Source organism: Acanthochromis polyacanthus, chromosome 11 (assembly GCF_021347895.1).
Source record: "Acanthochromis polyacanthus isolate Apoly-LR-REF ecotype Palm Island chromosome 11, KAUST_Apoly_ChrSc, whole genome shotgun sequence".
Lineage (NCBI taxonomy): Eukaryota > Metazoa > Chordata > Actinopteri > Pomacentridae > Acanthochromis > Acanthochromis polyacanthus.
The window spans coordinates 7,787,335-7,803,252 of NC_067123.1; the positions used below are offsets into that span (position 1 = coordinate 7,787,335).

General features: G+C 40.0%; 1 protein-coding gene across 1 annotated transcript in view; it reads left to right on the top strand.

Moving 5' to 3' along the window:
* macf1a (microtubule actin crosslinking factor 1a) overlaps positions 1-15,918 on the top strand; it is a 356,367-nt gene that overhangs the window by 158,038 nt on the left and 182,411 nt on the right. Inside the window, exon 3 of the mRNA XM_051956148.1 lies at positions 7,603-7,664. Within this exon, the coding sequence (XP_051812108.1) occupies positions 7,603-7,664 (62 nt within the window). The remainder of the gene's footprint in view (positions 1-7,602; positions 7,665-15,918) is intronic.

The following is a 15,918-nucleotide window of genomic DNA, read 5'->3' on the forward strand; positions in this document are numbered from 1 at the left end:
TGTGAGTCACTGTCTGCTCAGGTGTGCTTGTGTCTGGACTGGACGTCTGTTTTTACTCTCCACCCGCTGTCATATCTTCCTCATCACTTCCTGACTCTGGGCCAATCACGTGACCTCGGCGTTTGACCCGGAGCTCATCGCTGAGCTTCAGCTGGTGTCGCCTTCTCGCTGCTGAATCTCCAACAGAAATGATTGGAAACTGCAGCGTCTGACAACAGAGCTATTCTGAGAGATGAGAGGGATTTTAAAAAAAACTACAAGTGTTTAATCTGTCAGCTGTGCTCAGAAGCAGAGCTGGACGGTGAATTTTCTGCCTGTGATCGGATCACGTGTTGAACACCAGGCGCTGCTTATTGTATTAGTCTGGGATGAATAAATGTGGATCTGAGCCCATTCTGGATCATGCACGTCCTCCCATCGCAGACACGTGCACTAATGATGGACTCTGCTTGGGCTGGTTTTCCCCTCGATGTTTAATTAAATAACATCACTCGTCCAGTCGGCCTTTGTTGAAGAGACTAAAATCCATTTCAGCCAAAACCTCGTCTTTGTTTTTCTCAGAAAGCTGCTGCTACAAACCGAAAAGCTTCAGGACTCAAAGCAGAGCTGGAAGTTTGTGTTCACCTCTTAAGGAAATAAAACCTGCGAGACTGAGCCGGAGGTGAAGCCAAGGAAACAAAGCAAAAGATATCGGAAAGCTGCTGCTGCATCTGGATTCTGTCAGCTTGAATGAGTTTGTTTAGAGTGGCATAAGGAGCAGCGCTGTAAAGAAAAATCAACATGTTTTTAGGCAGTTTTTAGCTGTTTTCATTGAATTACAGATGGTAGCTAGTATTTAATCATTAAAAAAGTCAAAATAACCACATCAAAAAAATCTATAATTTTACAATTTTTAAAAATAATTAATACTTTGACAGCATTCTGCTGTTTTTTTTTACTGTATTTAAACCAGCAAAAAGTGTCAGTATTTTACAAATATTTGCTGTCATTAAAAGTATTCAGTAAAATTACAAAAATAAGTATTAATTTACATGACTGTGAAAAGACGGGCCAAAACTCTGATAATGTCCACATTAAAAAAAACTAATTTGTTGAATCCAGGAAAGAATATTATTTTGCATATATTAGCTAATATTTTGACAGTTTTTTGAACGTTACAATATTCCATGGTTTTAAACATAATTTTTCTGGCACTCTTTGCTGCCCGATTTTAACAGGTTTTTGCTATTTTGGTTTATTTTTATATCATATACACGTGTATTTTTAAATGCCTATAAAGAAGACTGAGGTGGATTACTGCATCCTAAGTGACTGTGGCTAAAAAACATCTCTGGATACGTCTTCATGTTCTCCTCTGTGACAAAAACAGCCTCAAACTGTGACTGAAAATGTGGATTTCCTCAACACAAACTGTCCTTTTTAGGCAGAAATGAAATAAAAAAAAACAAGCCGTTCCTTTGGGTTCTGCTTGTCAGCAGGCAGAGTTGCTTACTTACGCGTGGAGAAGGAAAAGCACAGCAGAGAGAACGCAGCAGAGAGACAAACACAGCGAGCTCCCCTGCAGCTCTGCAGAGCCGCCGTCAGCTGCAGACCGTCTGTCGTGGCCTGGAAATAGAGGCCGAGCGAGCTAGAGAACAAGTGACACTGACAGAGAGAGAGAGAGGGAGGCTGCTGGGTGAGGAAGCAGAAGTGAGGGGAGGGAGGGAGGGAGGGAGGGAGGGAGGCCGTCCTGTTTGGACTGGAGGAGGAGTCAACGCTGACTTTGACACACACGTGTGAGAGCAGCTGGGAAAGACTGCGAGGGACGGAGGCCGAATGAAGGCCGGAGAGGCTGGCATGGCAGCGAGCGTAAGCAGCGAGAATCTCTGGCTGAACCAGGGAAGTTAAAACTGAGACTACCAGAAGAGAAGAGACTCCTCAGACTGGATCTACCTGCTCACTGTCACCCTGCAGCGTTCAGGTTTGGATACGGCTCTATAATTATCCGACTCCTGGCTTGGATTATGCACCAAATGACAGCCTGATTGGAGGAGGAGGAGGAAATATTAAACCGGAGGACGATGTGGCCCGACTACAGGAATGAGTGTCATCTCAACGCTCACCTGTACTCATTGATGTGCTGTGCAGGTCAGTGTTAGCACCGGTTGTTTACATGCCGCCACTTCCTGTCACCACGTGTTCCACTGAGTGTTTAAACAGCTCCTGTTGTGGTGACAACAGTACATGTGGGCTCTATTAATCATTGTGGGTGTGAGTGCAAAGTATGAGCATTGTGTGTGTGTTTAAACAGGGGGGTGTGTGCGACTTAACAATGGCCTCCTGTGTGGATGAATGAGCGCCTGTCTGTGGCTGTCACTCACATATCACAGCTTCTGCTAGTTTTGGTTGTGCTACTGTTTATAATGCTCACACATGCAGCACGTTTACGGCCCTGATCACCACTCCTACATGAAGCTGAAGAACAGTGGTCGCTGCAGGCTGGATGACCGACATACACACGTGGACAAAATTTTTGGTACCCCTCAGTTAAAGAAGGAAAAACCCACAATTCTCACTGAAATCACTTGAAACTCACAAAAGTAACAATAAATAAAAATTTATTGAAAATTAAATAATCAAAAACAGCCATTACTTTTGAATTGTTGATTAACATAATTATTTTAAAAAACAAACTAATGAAACAGGCCTGGACAAAAATGATGGTACCTCTATAAAAGATTGAAAACTATTTGACCAGAGTGACATGATTAACTCAGGTGTGTCATTTAATTGACATCACAGGTGTTTCCAAACTCATAATCAGTCAGTCTGCCTATTTAAAGAGAGACAAGTAGTCACCCTGCTGTTTGGTGAAAAGGTGTGTACCACACTGAACATGGACAACAGAAAGCGAAGGAGAGAATTGTCCCAGGACATCCGAAAAAAAATTATAGACAAACATCTTAAAGGTAAAGGCTATAAGACCATCTCTAAACAGCTTGAAGTTCCTGTGACAACAGTGGCTCATATTATTCAGAAGTTCAAGACCCACGGGACAGTAGCCAACCTCCCTGGACGTGGCTGCAAGAGGAAAATTGATGACAAATTGAAGAGACGGATCGTTAGAATTGTATCCAAAGAGCCCAGAGCAACCTCCAAAGAAATTAAAGGTGAACTCCAAGGCCAAGGTACATCAGTGTCAGATCGCACCATTCGTCGTTGTTTGAGCCAAAGTGGACTTCATGGGAGACGACCAAGGAGGACACCACTGCTGAAAAAAACTCATAAAAAAGCCAGACTGGAATTTGCAAAAATGCATGTTGACAAGCCACAAAGCTTCTGGGAGAATGTCCTTTGGACAGATGAGACCAAACTGGAGCTTTTTGGTAAGGCACATCAACTCTATGTTCATAGACTCAAAAACCAAGCATACGAAGAAAAGAACACTGTCCCTACGGTGAAACATGGAGGAGGCTCAGTAATGTTTTGGGGCTGCTTTGCTGCATCTGGCACAGGGTGTCTTGAAAGTGTGCAAGGTACGATGAAATCTGAAGACTATCAAGGCATTCTGGAGAGAAATGTGCTGCCTAGTGTCAGAAAGCTTGGTCTCAGTCGCAGGTCATGGGTCTTCCAACAGGACAACGATCCAAAACACACAGCCAAAAACACCCAAAAATGGCTGAGAGAAAAGTGTTGGACTATTCTAAAGTGGCCTTCTATGAGCCCAGATCTGAATCCCATTGAACATATGTGGAAGGAGCTGAAACATGCCATTTGGAGAAGACACCCATCAAACCTGAGACAACTGGAGCTGTTTGCTCATGAGGAGTGGGCCAAAATACCTGTTGACAGCTGCAGAACGCTCATTGACAAATACAGAAATCGTTTAATTGCAGTGATTGCCTCAAAAGGTTGTACAACAAAATATTAAGTTATGGGTACCATCATTTTTGTCCAGCCCTATTTCATTAGTTTGTTTTTTAAAAAATAATTGTTAATCAACAATTCAAAAGTGATGGCTGATTTTGATTATTTAATTTTCAATAAATTTTTATTTATTGTTACTTTTGTGAGTTTCAAGTGATTTCAGTGAGAATTGTGGGTTTTTCCTTCTTTAACTGAGGGGTACCAACAATTTTGTCCACGTGTGTACGTGTGCGTTCTTACAAGCAGAAGCCTGAGAGTTTCCTCTGGGCTGACGGGCTCGGCCACCCGGGCAGGTTTGGGGAATAAAGGCGTGTTGCAGTGGTGAAACTATTTTGCAAGAGCGTGTTGAAATGTGTGTTCTCTGACAGGAGGCTTTCCCTCTGTGTAAACTGCTCTGAGTGTTCCACGGTGTCGACACTGACCTTGAGTTTCATCCAGCGAAGATGTTTGACCCAGTGAATCCTAAATCCTCTCTAGAAGTGCTGTGTGCTTTTTGGAGCTCCATAGCTGTAGGTGTGTGTTTGTGCAGGTGGAAGGCAGAGGCTGAAAGATTTGCTGACGAGGAAGTGATACTCTCTCTCCACATGGCTGCTTTCTGTCATGGTGTCACCATGGCAACCCATACACAGCAGACAGGAAGGGACATACCTGCAGCATGATGCTCTCTGATTGGCCGGGACTGAATGAGTTGGATGGACTTGAGTGAAAATCATTTTATGTTTTCCCTGCGTGCGAGTCTTGACTTGAAAATCTCAATCATCTTATTAGGGTTTAATCTGACACACCCTCTTAGATATTTTGTTCAGACACAGCAGTAGTTAAATATTAATCCTCTGAACTCCAAGCAGTTTATTGGCATTTTTGTCTGATGTGTTCCTGCCACATTTTTACTCGCTGTGGGCTCATTTTTCATTTCGATATAAAGCCGTGCACCTCTGTGGAAACAACAAAAACCATGACTAGAATGAGAAGGAGCTCAGAAATATTTCCATTGCAGTTACAATGCCATATGACAATAAAAAATAAAAAGCTAAAGTTTAATTTCTTTGGTTATTTATTTTACAAAAAAACACTCAAAACCTGGAATCAACACATACAGTTACCAGAATGCAGCTCCACACTACAGAGATTTACCACAGATTTACCACTTTCACACCACTCTGCACATGAACTCTTGAAAGATGTTTCACCGTGCTGAAACCGTGCACATCTTGCTCATCTAGATAACATTTCTCAACCATGCTGCGTTTATTTCACTGATGTGTTATATTTTGCTGTCAGCATCTTTCATTTATATTTTCTCCTCTCTACTCTGTAAAATCAGTCTCCTGTTCAGCCCAAAACTCAGTTTTTCTTACAAGACTGCTGGTTGCAGATGAGTCACTTAATGATTGTTTAGCAGCACAGATTTATTTAGTTTTATACAGAATGTAGTTTGACTAAACTGTTTATTTTGTTGCTAATTTTTAAAATGAGACATGTAGAATGAATTGATTTTGATGAAATATCATGAATTTTAAGCTTAAATTTTGTTATTTTCCCAACAGAACTGCATGTCACGCTTGGTTAGTTCAAGGACTTTTGGAAAGTTTAAAATCCAACCGTTCTTTCTGTTATTATGTTTTCAGTACAGGCTGTGATAAATTCTGTTATTTTGGCAGTTTTCTGAAGATAGCATGGACATAAAACCAGCTGTTGGGCTCAAGTTCAGAGGGTTGTTGTATCGTATTTGGATTTCTGGCTTTGTAAATGTCTTTTAGGCAGTGTGCTGGAGTCTGAAACTGTTTGAAAGTCTGTAGAAACATGCATAATGTCAGCATTCATGTTCTTCTTTTGGCTTTGTGCTTGTGAACAACTTCAGCAATGTATTAGTATATTTTAAAATCTGATTTACAGTGGTGTCGTGTCTGAAAAAGTTCCCTTTTTTTGCAAAGTTTTTTTTAAACTCTATTTTATATTTCTTTAAAGCCACAGGAGGAACATATAACCTTAAATAAAAGGATGTTTTACAATTCGTCCTGCAGGAAGTCAGGTATTCAACAGAATGGCGGGAAAGCAGGGAGGTGTGTTTTCTGTCAGACAGACTGACATGAACAGAGGAAGAAAGGCTCCGTTAGTGTGGAAGTGGTGGTGAAGGAGGGAGATAACACGGCTGTGGCTCAGCATCAGGCTCTATTCCTGGCCTGGCTGCATCACTGCTGTGGCCCGTGGAGGACGAAGCCTGGAGCTCAGCCTGGCTGCAGATCACGCCTCAGTTAGAGACTGACACACAGACTGAGTCCTGGAGACGGACGGACCTGTAGGCAGTGGAAAGTTAACTAAAGAAGGATAGAAAAACACAGAGGAGTCGAGCAGTTTCCCTTCAGATAGCAGGTTTCTCAGTTTGCTGAGGATGATGTCACCCAAGTAAACATGTAGTAAAGATAAAGACGTCATGCTTGGAATGCTTGGAGACAAAAGTTTTTATCAGCAGGACCTGGAGCTGTTCATGAACTCATAGAACCTTTTCAGCTTCTTAGATGAGTGTAAGGTGCTAAAAACAATCTTGGTTGAGTGCAGTAATATCTACTTTTACACTGTTTGGTTGCAGGAGAGAAAACAATCTGTGGGTTATCTCTAGATTAGCTGAAAGACTTGATAAATTGACATTAAAAGCTAGTACTGTCTGCAGATTTAATTGTGTTAAGCTGATTATTTTATACTTGAAGTGACAACATTCATATGATTTCTGAAGTAAACCAACTGGTGATCCAGAACAAGAACTGTTGAGGGACACAACACAGACGAGCTAGCTGCTGATTTTACGTCGTCTGCCATGTTGGTTGTTGAGCCGTCATATACAAACTGCTGTTGAGAGACTTTTTGTGCATCCATTTGAACAACATTCAGCCAAACCAATGACTTCTTTGACATGGAGTCACTTGATTGGATTCTGAACAAATATTCAGTAAAAGTTAGATAAGCCAGACGTAGCAGTGTCTAAGTTTGGACGAGTTCAAAGTTGGGAAAACGTGAGAATGTTTGCAGGTAGCGCCAACAAAACTGATGGATTAATCCTGGAAGACTGCTGATGACGCGCTTTTCTTCTTGTGGAAGTAACACCAGAAATTGTTTGATCAATCAGAATTTAATCAGACGAGAGCAAATTGGTAATCCATGGACACTAGAGGAATGTTTGTCTTCTAGCTGTCATATTGCTTCTAGTCACTGCTAAATTGCATAAAAAGCACATTTCTTTTGGTGATAAGATGACTAAGTTGTGTTAGAAGAGTTGTTTTTGTTGTTGTGTTTTGTGAGATGTTCAGTTCCATTTGATTTTGAGTTCATAAAACAAATGTCTGCGTTAAAAAATGAGTGAATAATCCAACATGCGCTGCTGCTCAGCCACTGTGAGCAATGAACTGCAACTTTCACATTTAAATACAACTGAGAAATGCATAAAAATCCTCTTCTGCTGGCTACATTTTGCAGTGCTGTAATGTATTTGTGACAAATAAAAGCAAATGAATAATTATGATTTTAGCACAAGATCTTTGTGAAATCCCACAGAACCACTGTAAAAACTCCACAAGCACCATTTCTAACAGTGTCCCTCAGCTGGATTTTTCTATCATCATAATTCACAGGAGTAATCACACTGGCTGGATATGGATGATGTAATTAACCTTCCTCCTCTTTTTCTTTGTTTTTCCTCAGATGAGCGGGACAGAGTGCAGAAGAAAACCTTCACAAAATGGGTCAACAAGCATCTCATCAAGGTACGTGTGACCGAGGTCGACTGCTCTGCTTGTTTAGGTTCATGGAAACGCTCAGCAAGCTTTTCAGGGTTATTTTATATTAAATAGTGAAAGTTTGGTGTTCAATTTGATCATTTTCATCTTATAAAGTTAAACCTAAATTAAATTTGTTATCACAGAATCCTCTATAACATCCTGCAATACTGTAGCGAATCATATTCCACCCAAATCCATGTTGCTTTAAACTGTGTATAAAATTAATGTTCCACAATCTGACCTTCTACACCTTCTCAGATAACATTTATTCCAAAATCAATGGACTGAAAAGTTTCAGCTCGTAAAGGAGCTCAACTGTATGTGTTAAATCTGGCTCCAGCAGAATAATAGCTTTAGAAAAAACTCTTGTAGATGCTCTGCCTGATTTATTCCTTCTGCTGCTATATAATAATATCGATTGAACTCATTCTTAGGAAAACTTTGGCCTCATAAAGTAGTTAGGATTTATTCCGTGGTGCAGCATCTCTTTCTCATATCAGGGGTGAATATCAGGTTCACCAAAATGTAGAGAAATGGGAGTTTTTAGAGTTTTTTAACTAGTTTTGTTCATTTAAGTTACATTAATTAAAGCATAGTAGACATATGTGCTTTACAAATGCTCAGAAATACCAGTAAAATAGATAGATTTAATAATAAGGCTCACTGTGAGCTCCAGAAGTTCATTCTGAACGGGACAAACTGAGCATGTTGGGCTGTATTTTTTCTGGTGCTGCTGGTCTGATTCTTCTCCATCCGTTTATTGGGGCTGTCAGTCTTTGCATCAATCCTGTGTGTAATGATCGGTGGTAAGGCTTCACTGTTGCGTCGACGGATGAGCGTCTGTCCGCTTCGTTCGGCCCGTTTGCTTTATCACCGTTAGTGATCGCTCTGAACTTACAGCTTGTTAAATCTCTGCCTCCGTCCGGCTGTTCTGACACTTTATCACGTTGAGCAGAGAAAGCAAAGTAGTCAATTAACTGAATGTGAGACTTGAATGAATATTTAAAGGCAGTTGTGAATTTACCAATGCTTCCTGGAATGCAGGTATTGAATTATTTATCAGACAGAACGCTATTTGTACGGGACTAGTGTTTAATTGAGAAATGATCCTTTATGTCTGTTTCATGAGGAGGACAGGACAGCAAAGTCAGAGTTTTACTGAGATTTATTGACATTATTTGAGCTTGATGGAAAACTGTACCTTACTGCTTGCCACCCTGTATTTCATCCGTCTCATCAGCCTTTGAGGTGTTCTTCTGAGGGATTTGAGCTTTCTGTGACTGACTGAATCATTTGTTTGAGGAATACTTTTTGGCTTCCTTCCTCCTCTTTAACAGTAAACTGAATGTCTTTGGGTTGTAAACAAATCAAGACATTTGAGAATGTTATGTTGGGTTTTGGAAAAGACTAATTCACACATTTTGCCATTTTCTGACCAAACACTTGATACATTAATTGAGACATCAATCAACAGATTACCTAACAATGAAAATGATTCTTACGTGCTGCACTAGTCACAACTTAAATCTTTGAATGTGCACTCAAAATGTTGCCCAAACGTTTATATATAGTTGCCAGCACAACCTTTGTGATTTTCATGAAGGAAGAAGAAAGTTCTTTAAACAATAAATGTGGAGCCTTTCTGGCTTTTTGGGACACAAGATTGACATTACAAATAAACTTAGTAAGTTTATACATGCTAAGGCTGAGACCCCACAGTATTATTTGTTGTATAAATTTACCTGACACTTTAAAATATTACTAAGACTGTAATTTTATATGTACAGTACCACTAATTAAACCTGGCTAGCTTTGATTTGATTTGAGATCCTATAATTTTATATACACTACCAAATTCCCTGATTAAATTCAAAATGAGAAATACCAGAAAATCCAGAAATACTCCATTAGCAGCATTCTGGCAGAAAGTGAGAGGAAGGACTCAGGAACCTGCAGAACCAGGTTCAGGGAGGGCAGCTGTCTGCCTCGACTGGTCTGGGTGAGGGTGAAGGGTAAAGGTGCAGAGAAAACAAAAACAACAACCCTAAATCAAAGGCATGTCGATTCACACAGGACTAGAATGTTTAATGGGATGTTGTTTGTAACCTGAGGTGCAGTTTTAACTTGGAAAAGCTACAGACGTGGCTGAAGTCCTCTGGTTGTATTCATGCGATGCTAACGGCGCTTTGTTTTGCCAAAGTTTTAAATGTGATGGGTGCTTTAGAAAGCATGAGAAATAAAGTGATACCTGACAGCCCTAAAATACTTTGAAAACATCAGTTAGAATTCTGCATGTGGATCGCAGTGTGAAAGTCTTTTTTTCACCTTGTTAACACGTCTGTATTGTGTTTTTAAATGATTGACACAAAATAATGAGTGAAATCAGCAGTCAGCGCCACGTCTGAGTATTTCCACCTTTTAAATGCAGATTTTGGATTTCATACAAAACTGAAGAACCAGTTTGACAGGTGAAGGGTGTGACTTTGTGTTTCATTGTTCTTCTTCAGCATTTCTGGTTAGAACATGTGTAACTGAACTACTTTAACATTACAGTCTGCCATTGCATAATGTGGAGCAGCTTTACAGTGTTTGAGCAGAGCTGTGCATGGAGCTACATGCACCTTTAACACACACACAGGAGTTCTTAGGGGTTTCATCAGCTAACAGAGAGGAACTTTAAGCTCAAAGTGGATGACACACGTTGTTTTCTGGAAGTGGAACGCTGCTTTATTATCTCTGTTTTGAGATAATAACAGCCAGTGTGAGTTTTGAAGGTCACGGCCAGCTGCCTCTCCGTCACATCTGTGCACACTTCTGCCGTAAAGTACAGCATGTGTGCCATGTGTGACAGAACGCAGAGTATTTCTGTCACATGACCCGGCGAGGAAGCGTCCGTCTGACCCCATAACTCTGGAGCAACTGTCGTCAGAGCCGCCCAGCCTGGAACTGTAACCGAAGCACCGCTGTAAATGTAGGTCAGAGATGAAGAGCAGCAGGCAGAGACCAGGAGGGTTTTACCGACTCCAAATTCAACCTACGAACAGTTGTAGTAGGAAGTCATGGTTTACTGCCGCGTCTGTTTACTTATGCAAAAGAGGAGTTGGAAGTTTCAGTTAATTATTTGGCTAGTCACTCTTCAGACAACAAAGTCACAATTTTAATAATCAGAATCATATTAAAACACCCTCCAGCCTCCAAAATGTGAATATTGGCAACTTTTCTTTTTCTATTGCAGTAAACTGTGTTTGTACAACAATTATTTGATTATTTTTCTTAAATTATTTGTAGATTCATCAGCAGTAAAATAACTACTTGGTGCTTTTAACAATTAATTACATAAGCTCTTATTTGCTTTGGAGAACTGCATTCACTTTGTCCACAAAGTCAGATTATCTCAGAATTTTCTCCTCCTTTTTTAGAGTCTTTTCACTGTAAACATAATATTTTGTGTTTGTTGAACAAAGCAAACAAATTTAATTGAGCTCTGAGAAAACTGAGATGGATATTTCCATGTCCTAAACTGTCCTCCTGCAACAGATCAGCAAAATAAAGCAAGAAAAGACACAAGAAACATGTAGGCAATTTCTCCAGGAGGCATAATGCAGGACTTTACTGTAGCACAGAGGTTGCATTCATCATTTAACACTGATTAGAGGTCAAATATAACATTTTTTTCAGCACTGATGCTGATTACAAGCGATCAATGAGGCCAGTAATCATTTTTTAGGACTGACTTGCAGTGGTAATGAAAATCTTGATGGCAGAATTTGAAATAACACAGTTTCTAACATAAAACTTTGTTGAAACTCTTCAGTTATTCATGTTTTACACGTTAAAAATTAACTTTTTCCACATTCATCCATCAGTGTTGATTGTATTACCTGTAATTAATCAGAACATGCTGTGGGTGAGACTCTGAGCTGATTTAATTAATTTATCTTATCAGGAATCCGTTAAAAAACTAACAAGACTACAATAGTACAATCAAGCTCCTGTGCTGACCTTTTCTGTTGTAGTGAGAAAGCAGCAGTAGAGGACAGATGAAGATTAAAGAATGAAAAGCTTCTGGAAGTTTCTTCGTCTGTGTGGAGAAATATGAGCTGCTGTCCAATTAAAATGTCACCAAAGACGTAAGATTTCTAAAACCGATTATGTCCCAATACTTGGACTTGAAGGGAGATGTGGGTGAAACAGCTGCAGGTTTTACATCATCTGTTGACTCTTATCCAGCGCTGCTGATTCTACAAACCTCCACCCTGTCCACAGGGATTTAGAGGCAAACGAACTGAAAGAAAGGCAGAATCAAAATTCAATTCCTGTGACAAACAAAAAGAGCACAAAGGAAAAGATAGAGACCAGAAAAGAAAAGACAGAGATGCAGTGGTGAGCTCAGCCTCCTACCTGCTGACTTCATCCCTCTGTCCCCTGTTTGCTCTGTACGTATGAAGTGTGGTATGTTTGGCTGCTCAGGTGTGAACAGGTATGTGTGTATTTACCAAACACACGAGCCAACATCAACAGTGTCCTCAGAGCTACCTGCTGGCATGCAGCGACACACAAAGACCCAGCAGGATGTTGACACAGTGACGACTCATTTGGCAGCAGGAGGGTTTTTTTTTTTTTTAACAGAATGAACAACTGTTAGCTGCAGCTCGTTGTGCTAACAAGATGTCCAACCTCCTGCAGTTTGTCTTTCACTTTATACTTCATGTGCAGGCAAAATTAAATGAACAAAACAAGTGAAAACTACAGAGGAATCTGGAAATGTTGCTGCTGAAAGAATGAATTAGTTAAAAAAAAAAAACTGTAATTTTTGTGAACAATTTACTGTTATTTTCCAGATTTTCAATTTTGTTGACACAGAAGCCTTAACAAACATGCCAAAACTAATTAATGTCCCCATTACACAAGTTTATTTTTTGTTTTTACAAAACCTACCTCTACTTTTGAATTTTACAGCATTTTAAAGTAAAATTACTACATTTTCCCACTGTCTTTAAATCAGCAAAAATCGTTATTTTACAGATATCTTTTTTATTTTTATTAGATTTTCTAAACTTTTTAACAGTTTTTGAACATGATAGTATTCCACTATTTGTAATGTTTTTGTTTTTTTTTCTGCTACACTTGGTGCCAAGTTTTACATTCTCCCTGTTGCTTGAGGCCTTGCAAAGTGGACATTTTACATAAATACTGTTTGTGAAAATAATTTAACTTAATGTAAAAAAAACCCCAAAAAAACCAAACCTGATAAATCTCAGGGCTTTAGCGCAACATTATAAATAATAGTCTTTGCAGCAAAAACCAAGTTGCTACTTTCTAGCATTGTGCAGGCTTCCTTCTTATTTTGGTTTAAAAAAAAACACCCAATTTTACAATTTTTCACCGTGTTTTGGAAAAACAATATGCTACCGTTGGAATTTCTTTGTGTTTTTACAGTAATTTATCACAATGTAGTGTTTCTGGCCCTTTCTAAAGCACCAGACAGTATTTGTTTTGTTTGTCTGATCAGGAGAGTCACATTACATTAAGCAGTTTGTCGTCCCTGAAACTCATCCTTTATCAGTGTTCACATCATTTATTCTGTCTTCCTACTGTAGCTGTTCAACCATACTTATCCAGAATGTGACAAAAATATTTGAAAGGTGATAAAAGGTGCTTTCTAAATTCAGCCCGACCCAGATTTGTGTTCAGCGTGGCAGAAAGTGTTACCCAGGTGCTGTCGGGATGCCTGAGGACTTTAACACAAGCTCCATATGACAGTTTGCTTTTCTGCCAGAAACATCTGACATCTGCCGTCACTTCACATCAGACACAGCTGGCTGTGTGAGCAGCTTCCCAACAGACACTCAGCTGAAGATCAACACCCAGCTAATGATGTGTTATAAGTTTAAATTCAGCGACACAAGTCTGAACGTCTGTCCTGGATAATATGTGTGTAAGCTGCTTTTATAAACGTCACACACTGGAGTTTACTTATGGAATTACAAGCAGGATTTATCACAGATGTGGTTTACAAGGTGCAACCAGAAAGTTCAAAATCTGAGCCTATAAAAAGAAAAAAAAACTTCATTTATATTTAGCCATTGTTTGGTTTGTGGTGGTCATGTTGTGCAGCGGTACACTGCTCCCAGCGCTCCTGCCACATTTGGACTTCTCCCAGGAAGTCCTGCTCTGTAAGCTAAAGTGGCAAACCTTCAACTTAAATTTCATCACAGAGACCCAAATCTGGCAAATAGGGCAGGTGTGGAGCAGTGATTGTGGTGTTTTCAAGGTGCTGTGAGCCGACGAGATTGTTTTTTTTTTAAGTTTGCAAATGTTCTCCGTCAGACTCTTGAAGATGTTATAGTAGAAGTTGCCAGTGGTGGCCTGGTGGACAGATTAAATGAAGAGCGTGTTCTTGGCTGCACTCCTGACCTTAAAGCAGTCTTAGAAACTATGGTTTACTTTGTCGTAGCTGTAGACGCAACTCTCAGCTCAGGCAGTGATTCTTGACATGAAGCCTTGAAACTAAATCTGTTGTTTACTCTTTCTGCAAAATTGAGATCCACGGTTGTATCGCAGACATGCATGTTCTAAATATGATAGGAGCACTGTAGCGCTGCACAAGAACTCTACTTTGAAGATGATAATGGCCAAATAACATTAAGTACAGCTTACTATGATGTAAGTCACAGCAAATAGATAAACTTTATGTTCACGTCAGACTCCTAATCAGCTTTACTTCCAAGGTTTTGGTGTTATCTGTAATTTGTAATTTAAACATGACTGATTGACGAGTTCTTCCAGGAAAAACACGGCAGTCGTCTCATCAGTAGCCACTAACACGTCCGTCTCAATTACTGCAAATTATTCAATTAGAATGTTTTTTTTCACACGCTGAGCTTCCAGTAAACCATAATAATCACACACAGAGGGGATCCTCTCATTCAGGCTGACTGGGAAACAAAACACAAACTGTGACACAATTAGACAACAGCAGCTCCTCGTTTCCCGTCTGTGGTGGATTCATCGTTTCTTCCAGTCATCCTATTAACACTTGTTCCACCAGTTCTCGTCTAGAGAAGCTGATGTCACCTTTCAGATGGGTGAGGGTTTGACACAGATGAGCGAGGACGAGAAAAATAGAAACTTAGACAAGAGGTTGTTGAGGAGAAATGTTGTCACCTCTTGTCCACAGAAAGCCTGTTTTTAGCTGAACCTCTTGGGGCTCTTATGCTAAAGCAGAGATGCTGTAGAGTGTTTTTGCATAAGGTCATGTGAGGGTGATTTAAATGTCTTCATTATTTAGGTGTTCAGTTGAAGAAGCTGCTGCTCTGTCTACTCTTGTTCCTGCTTTGCCCTCTACTGGTGAAACGTTGCAGTACACTTTATTGTCCTCCGGCCAGGACTGCAGTAAAACTTGAGGTGCAGTGAGAAGCAGGACGATGACTGTAATGCAGGTGGACATGTGTCCTTGCTTGCCTGTGTGGGTCCGCAGTTTTCAAGCAACAGTTTTGAAGCACTTTTGTCAGGAATATTTGACCTTTATCGCAGCCAGCTTGCCTCTTTTTCCACTGCCTACTTTCTGATGGAGAAAACTTCCACTGAAATTCTTTGTAAACAGAAGAAAGGCTTCTGTGTTGCTGCTGCCTGATTTGTATTTGCCTTTTAAAGACATTTAGTTGTGTGTAAGGCTGTCCTTAGTCACGCTGCAGAGTTAGAAAGTAGTCCAAGTTGGAGAGGCAACCCCTTTATAGTCATGTTTTATTTATTACGCGTTGCTTTCGATTCTTTTCTTCATCTCTTATGCTGGAACACAAAAATCTTCCTTTAGCTGTGATGTAATTACGTATCAGTTCTGAAGTGGAAATTTCTCTGCTTAATTTTTGATATTCTTTCCTTCGTACAAGAAAGCAGGTGAGGAACTGATTTTATAGTCCTTATCTTGTAGGAAAGAAAAGCATAAACAAAGGAGTCAGTGTATATTTATTTTAGATCTGAAGTCCTTTGGTCAATACCAGAGTTGGAGAAAAAAATGTAAGACCCAGCAGAATTACACAGTACAGACAACAGGATGACTGTTGTTGTTCCAAACCTGAATACAGTTTTAATGAGTGGAAGGTTTTTGGAGTAATGACATAAACCAGCACAATAGGAAATAAATACATGATTCACTCTCTTAAAACTGTACAAACACAGGCTGCTTCTGATTGGACAAATGTTTGACTCCTGAGCTATGCGCTCTGGAGTTCAGACT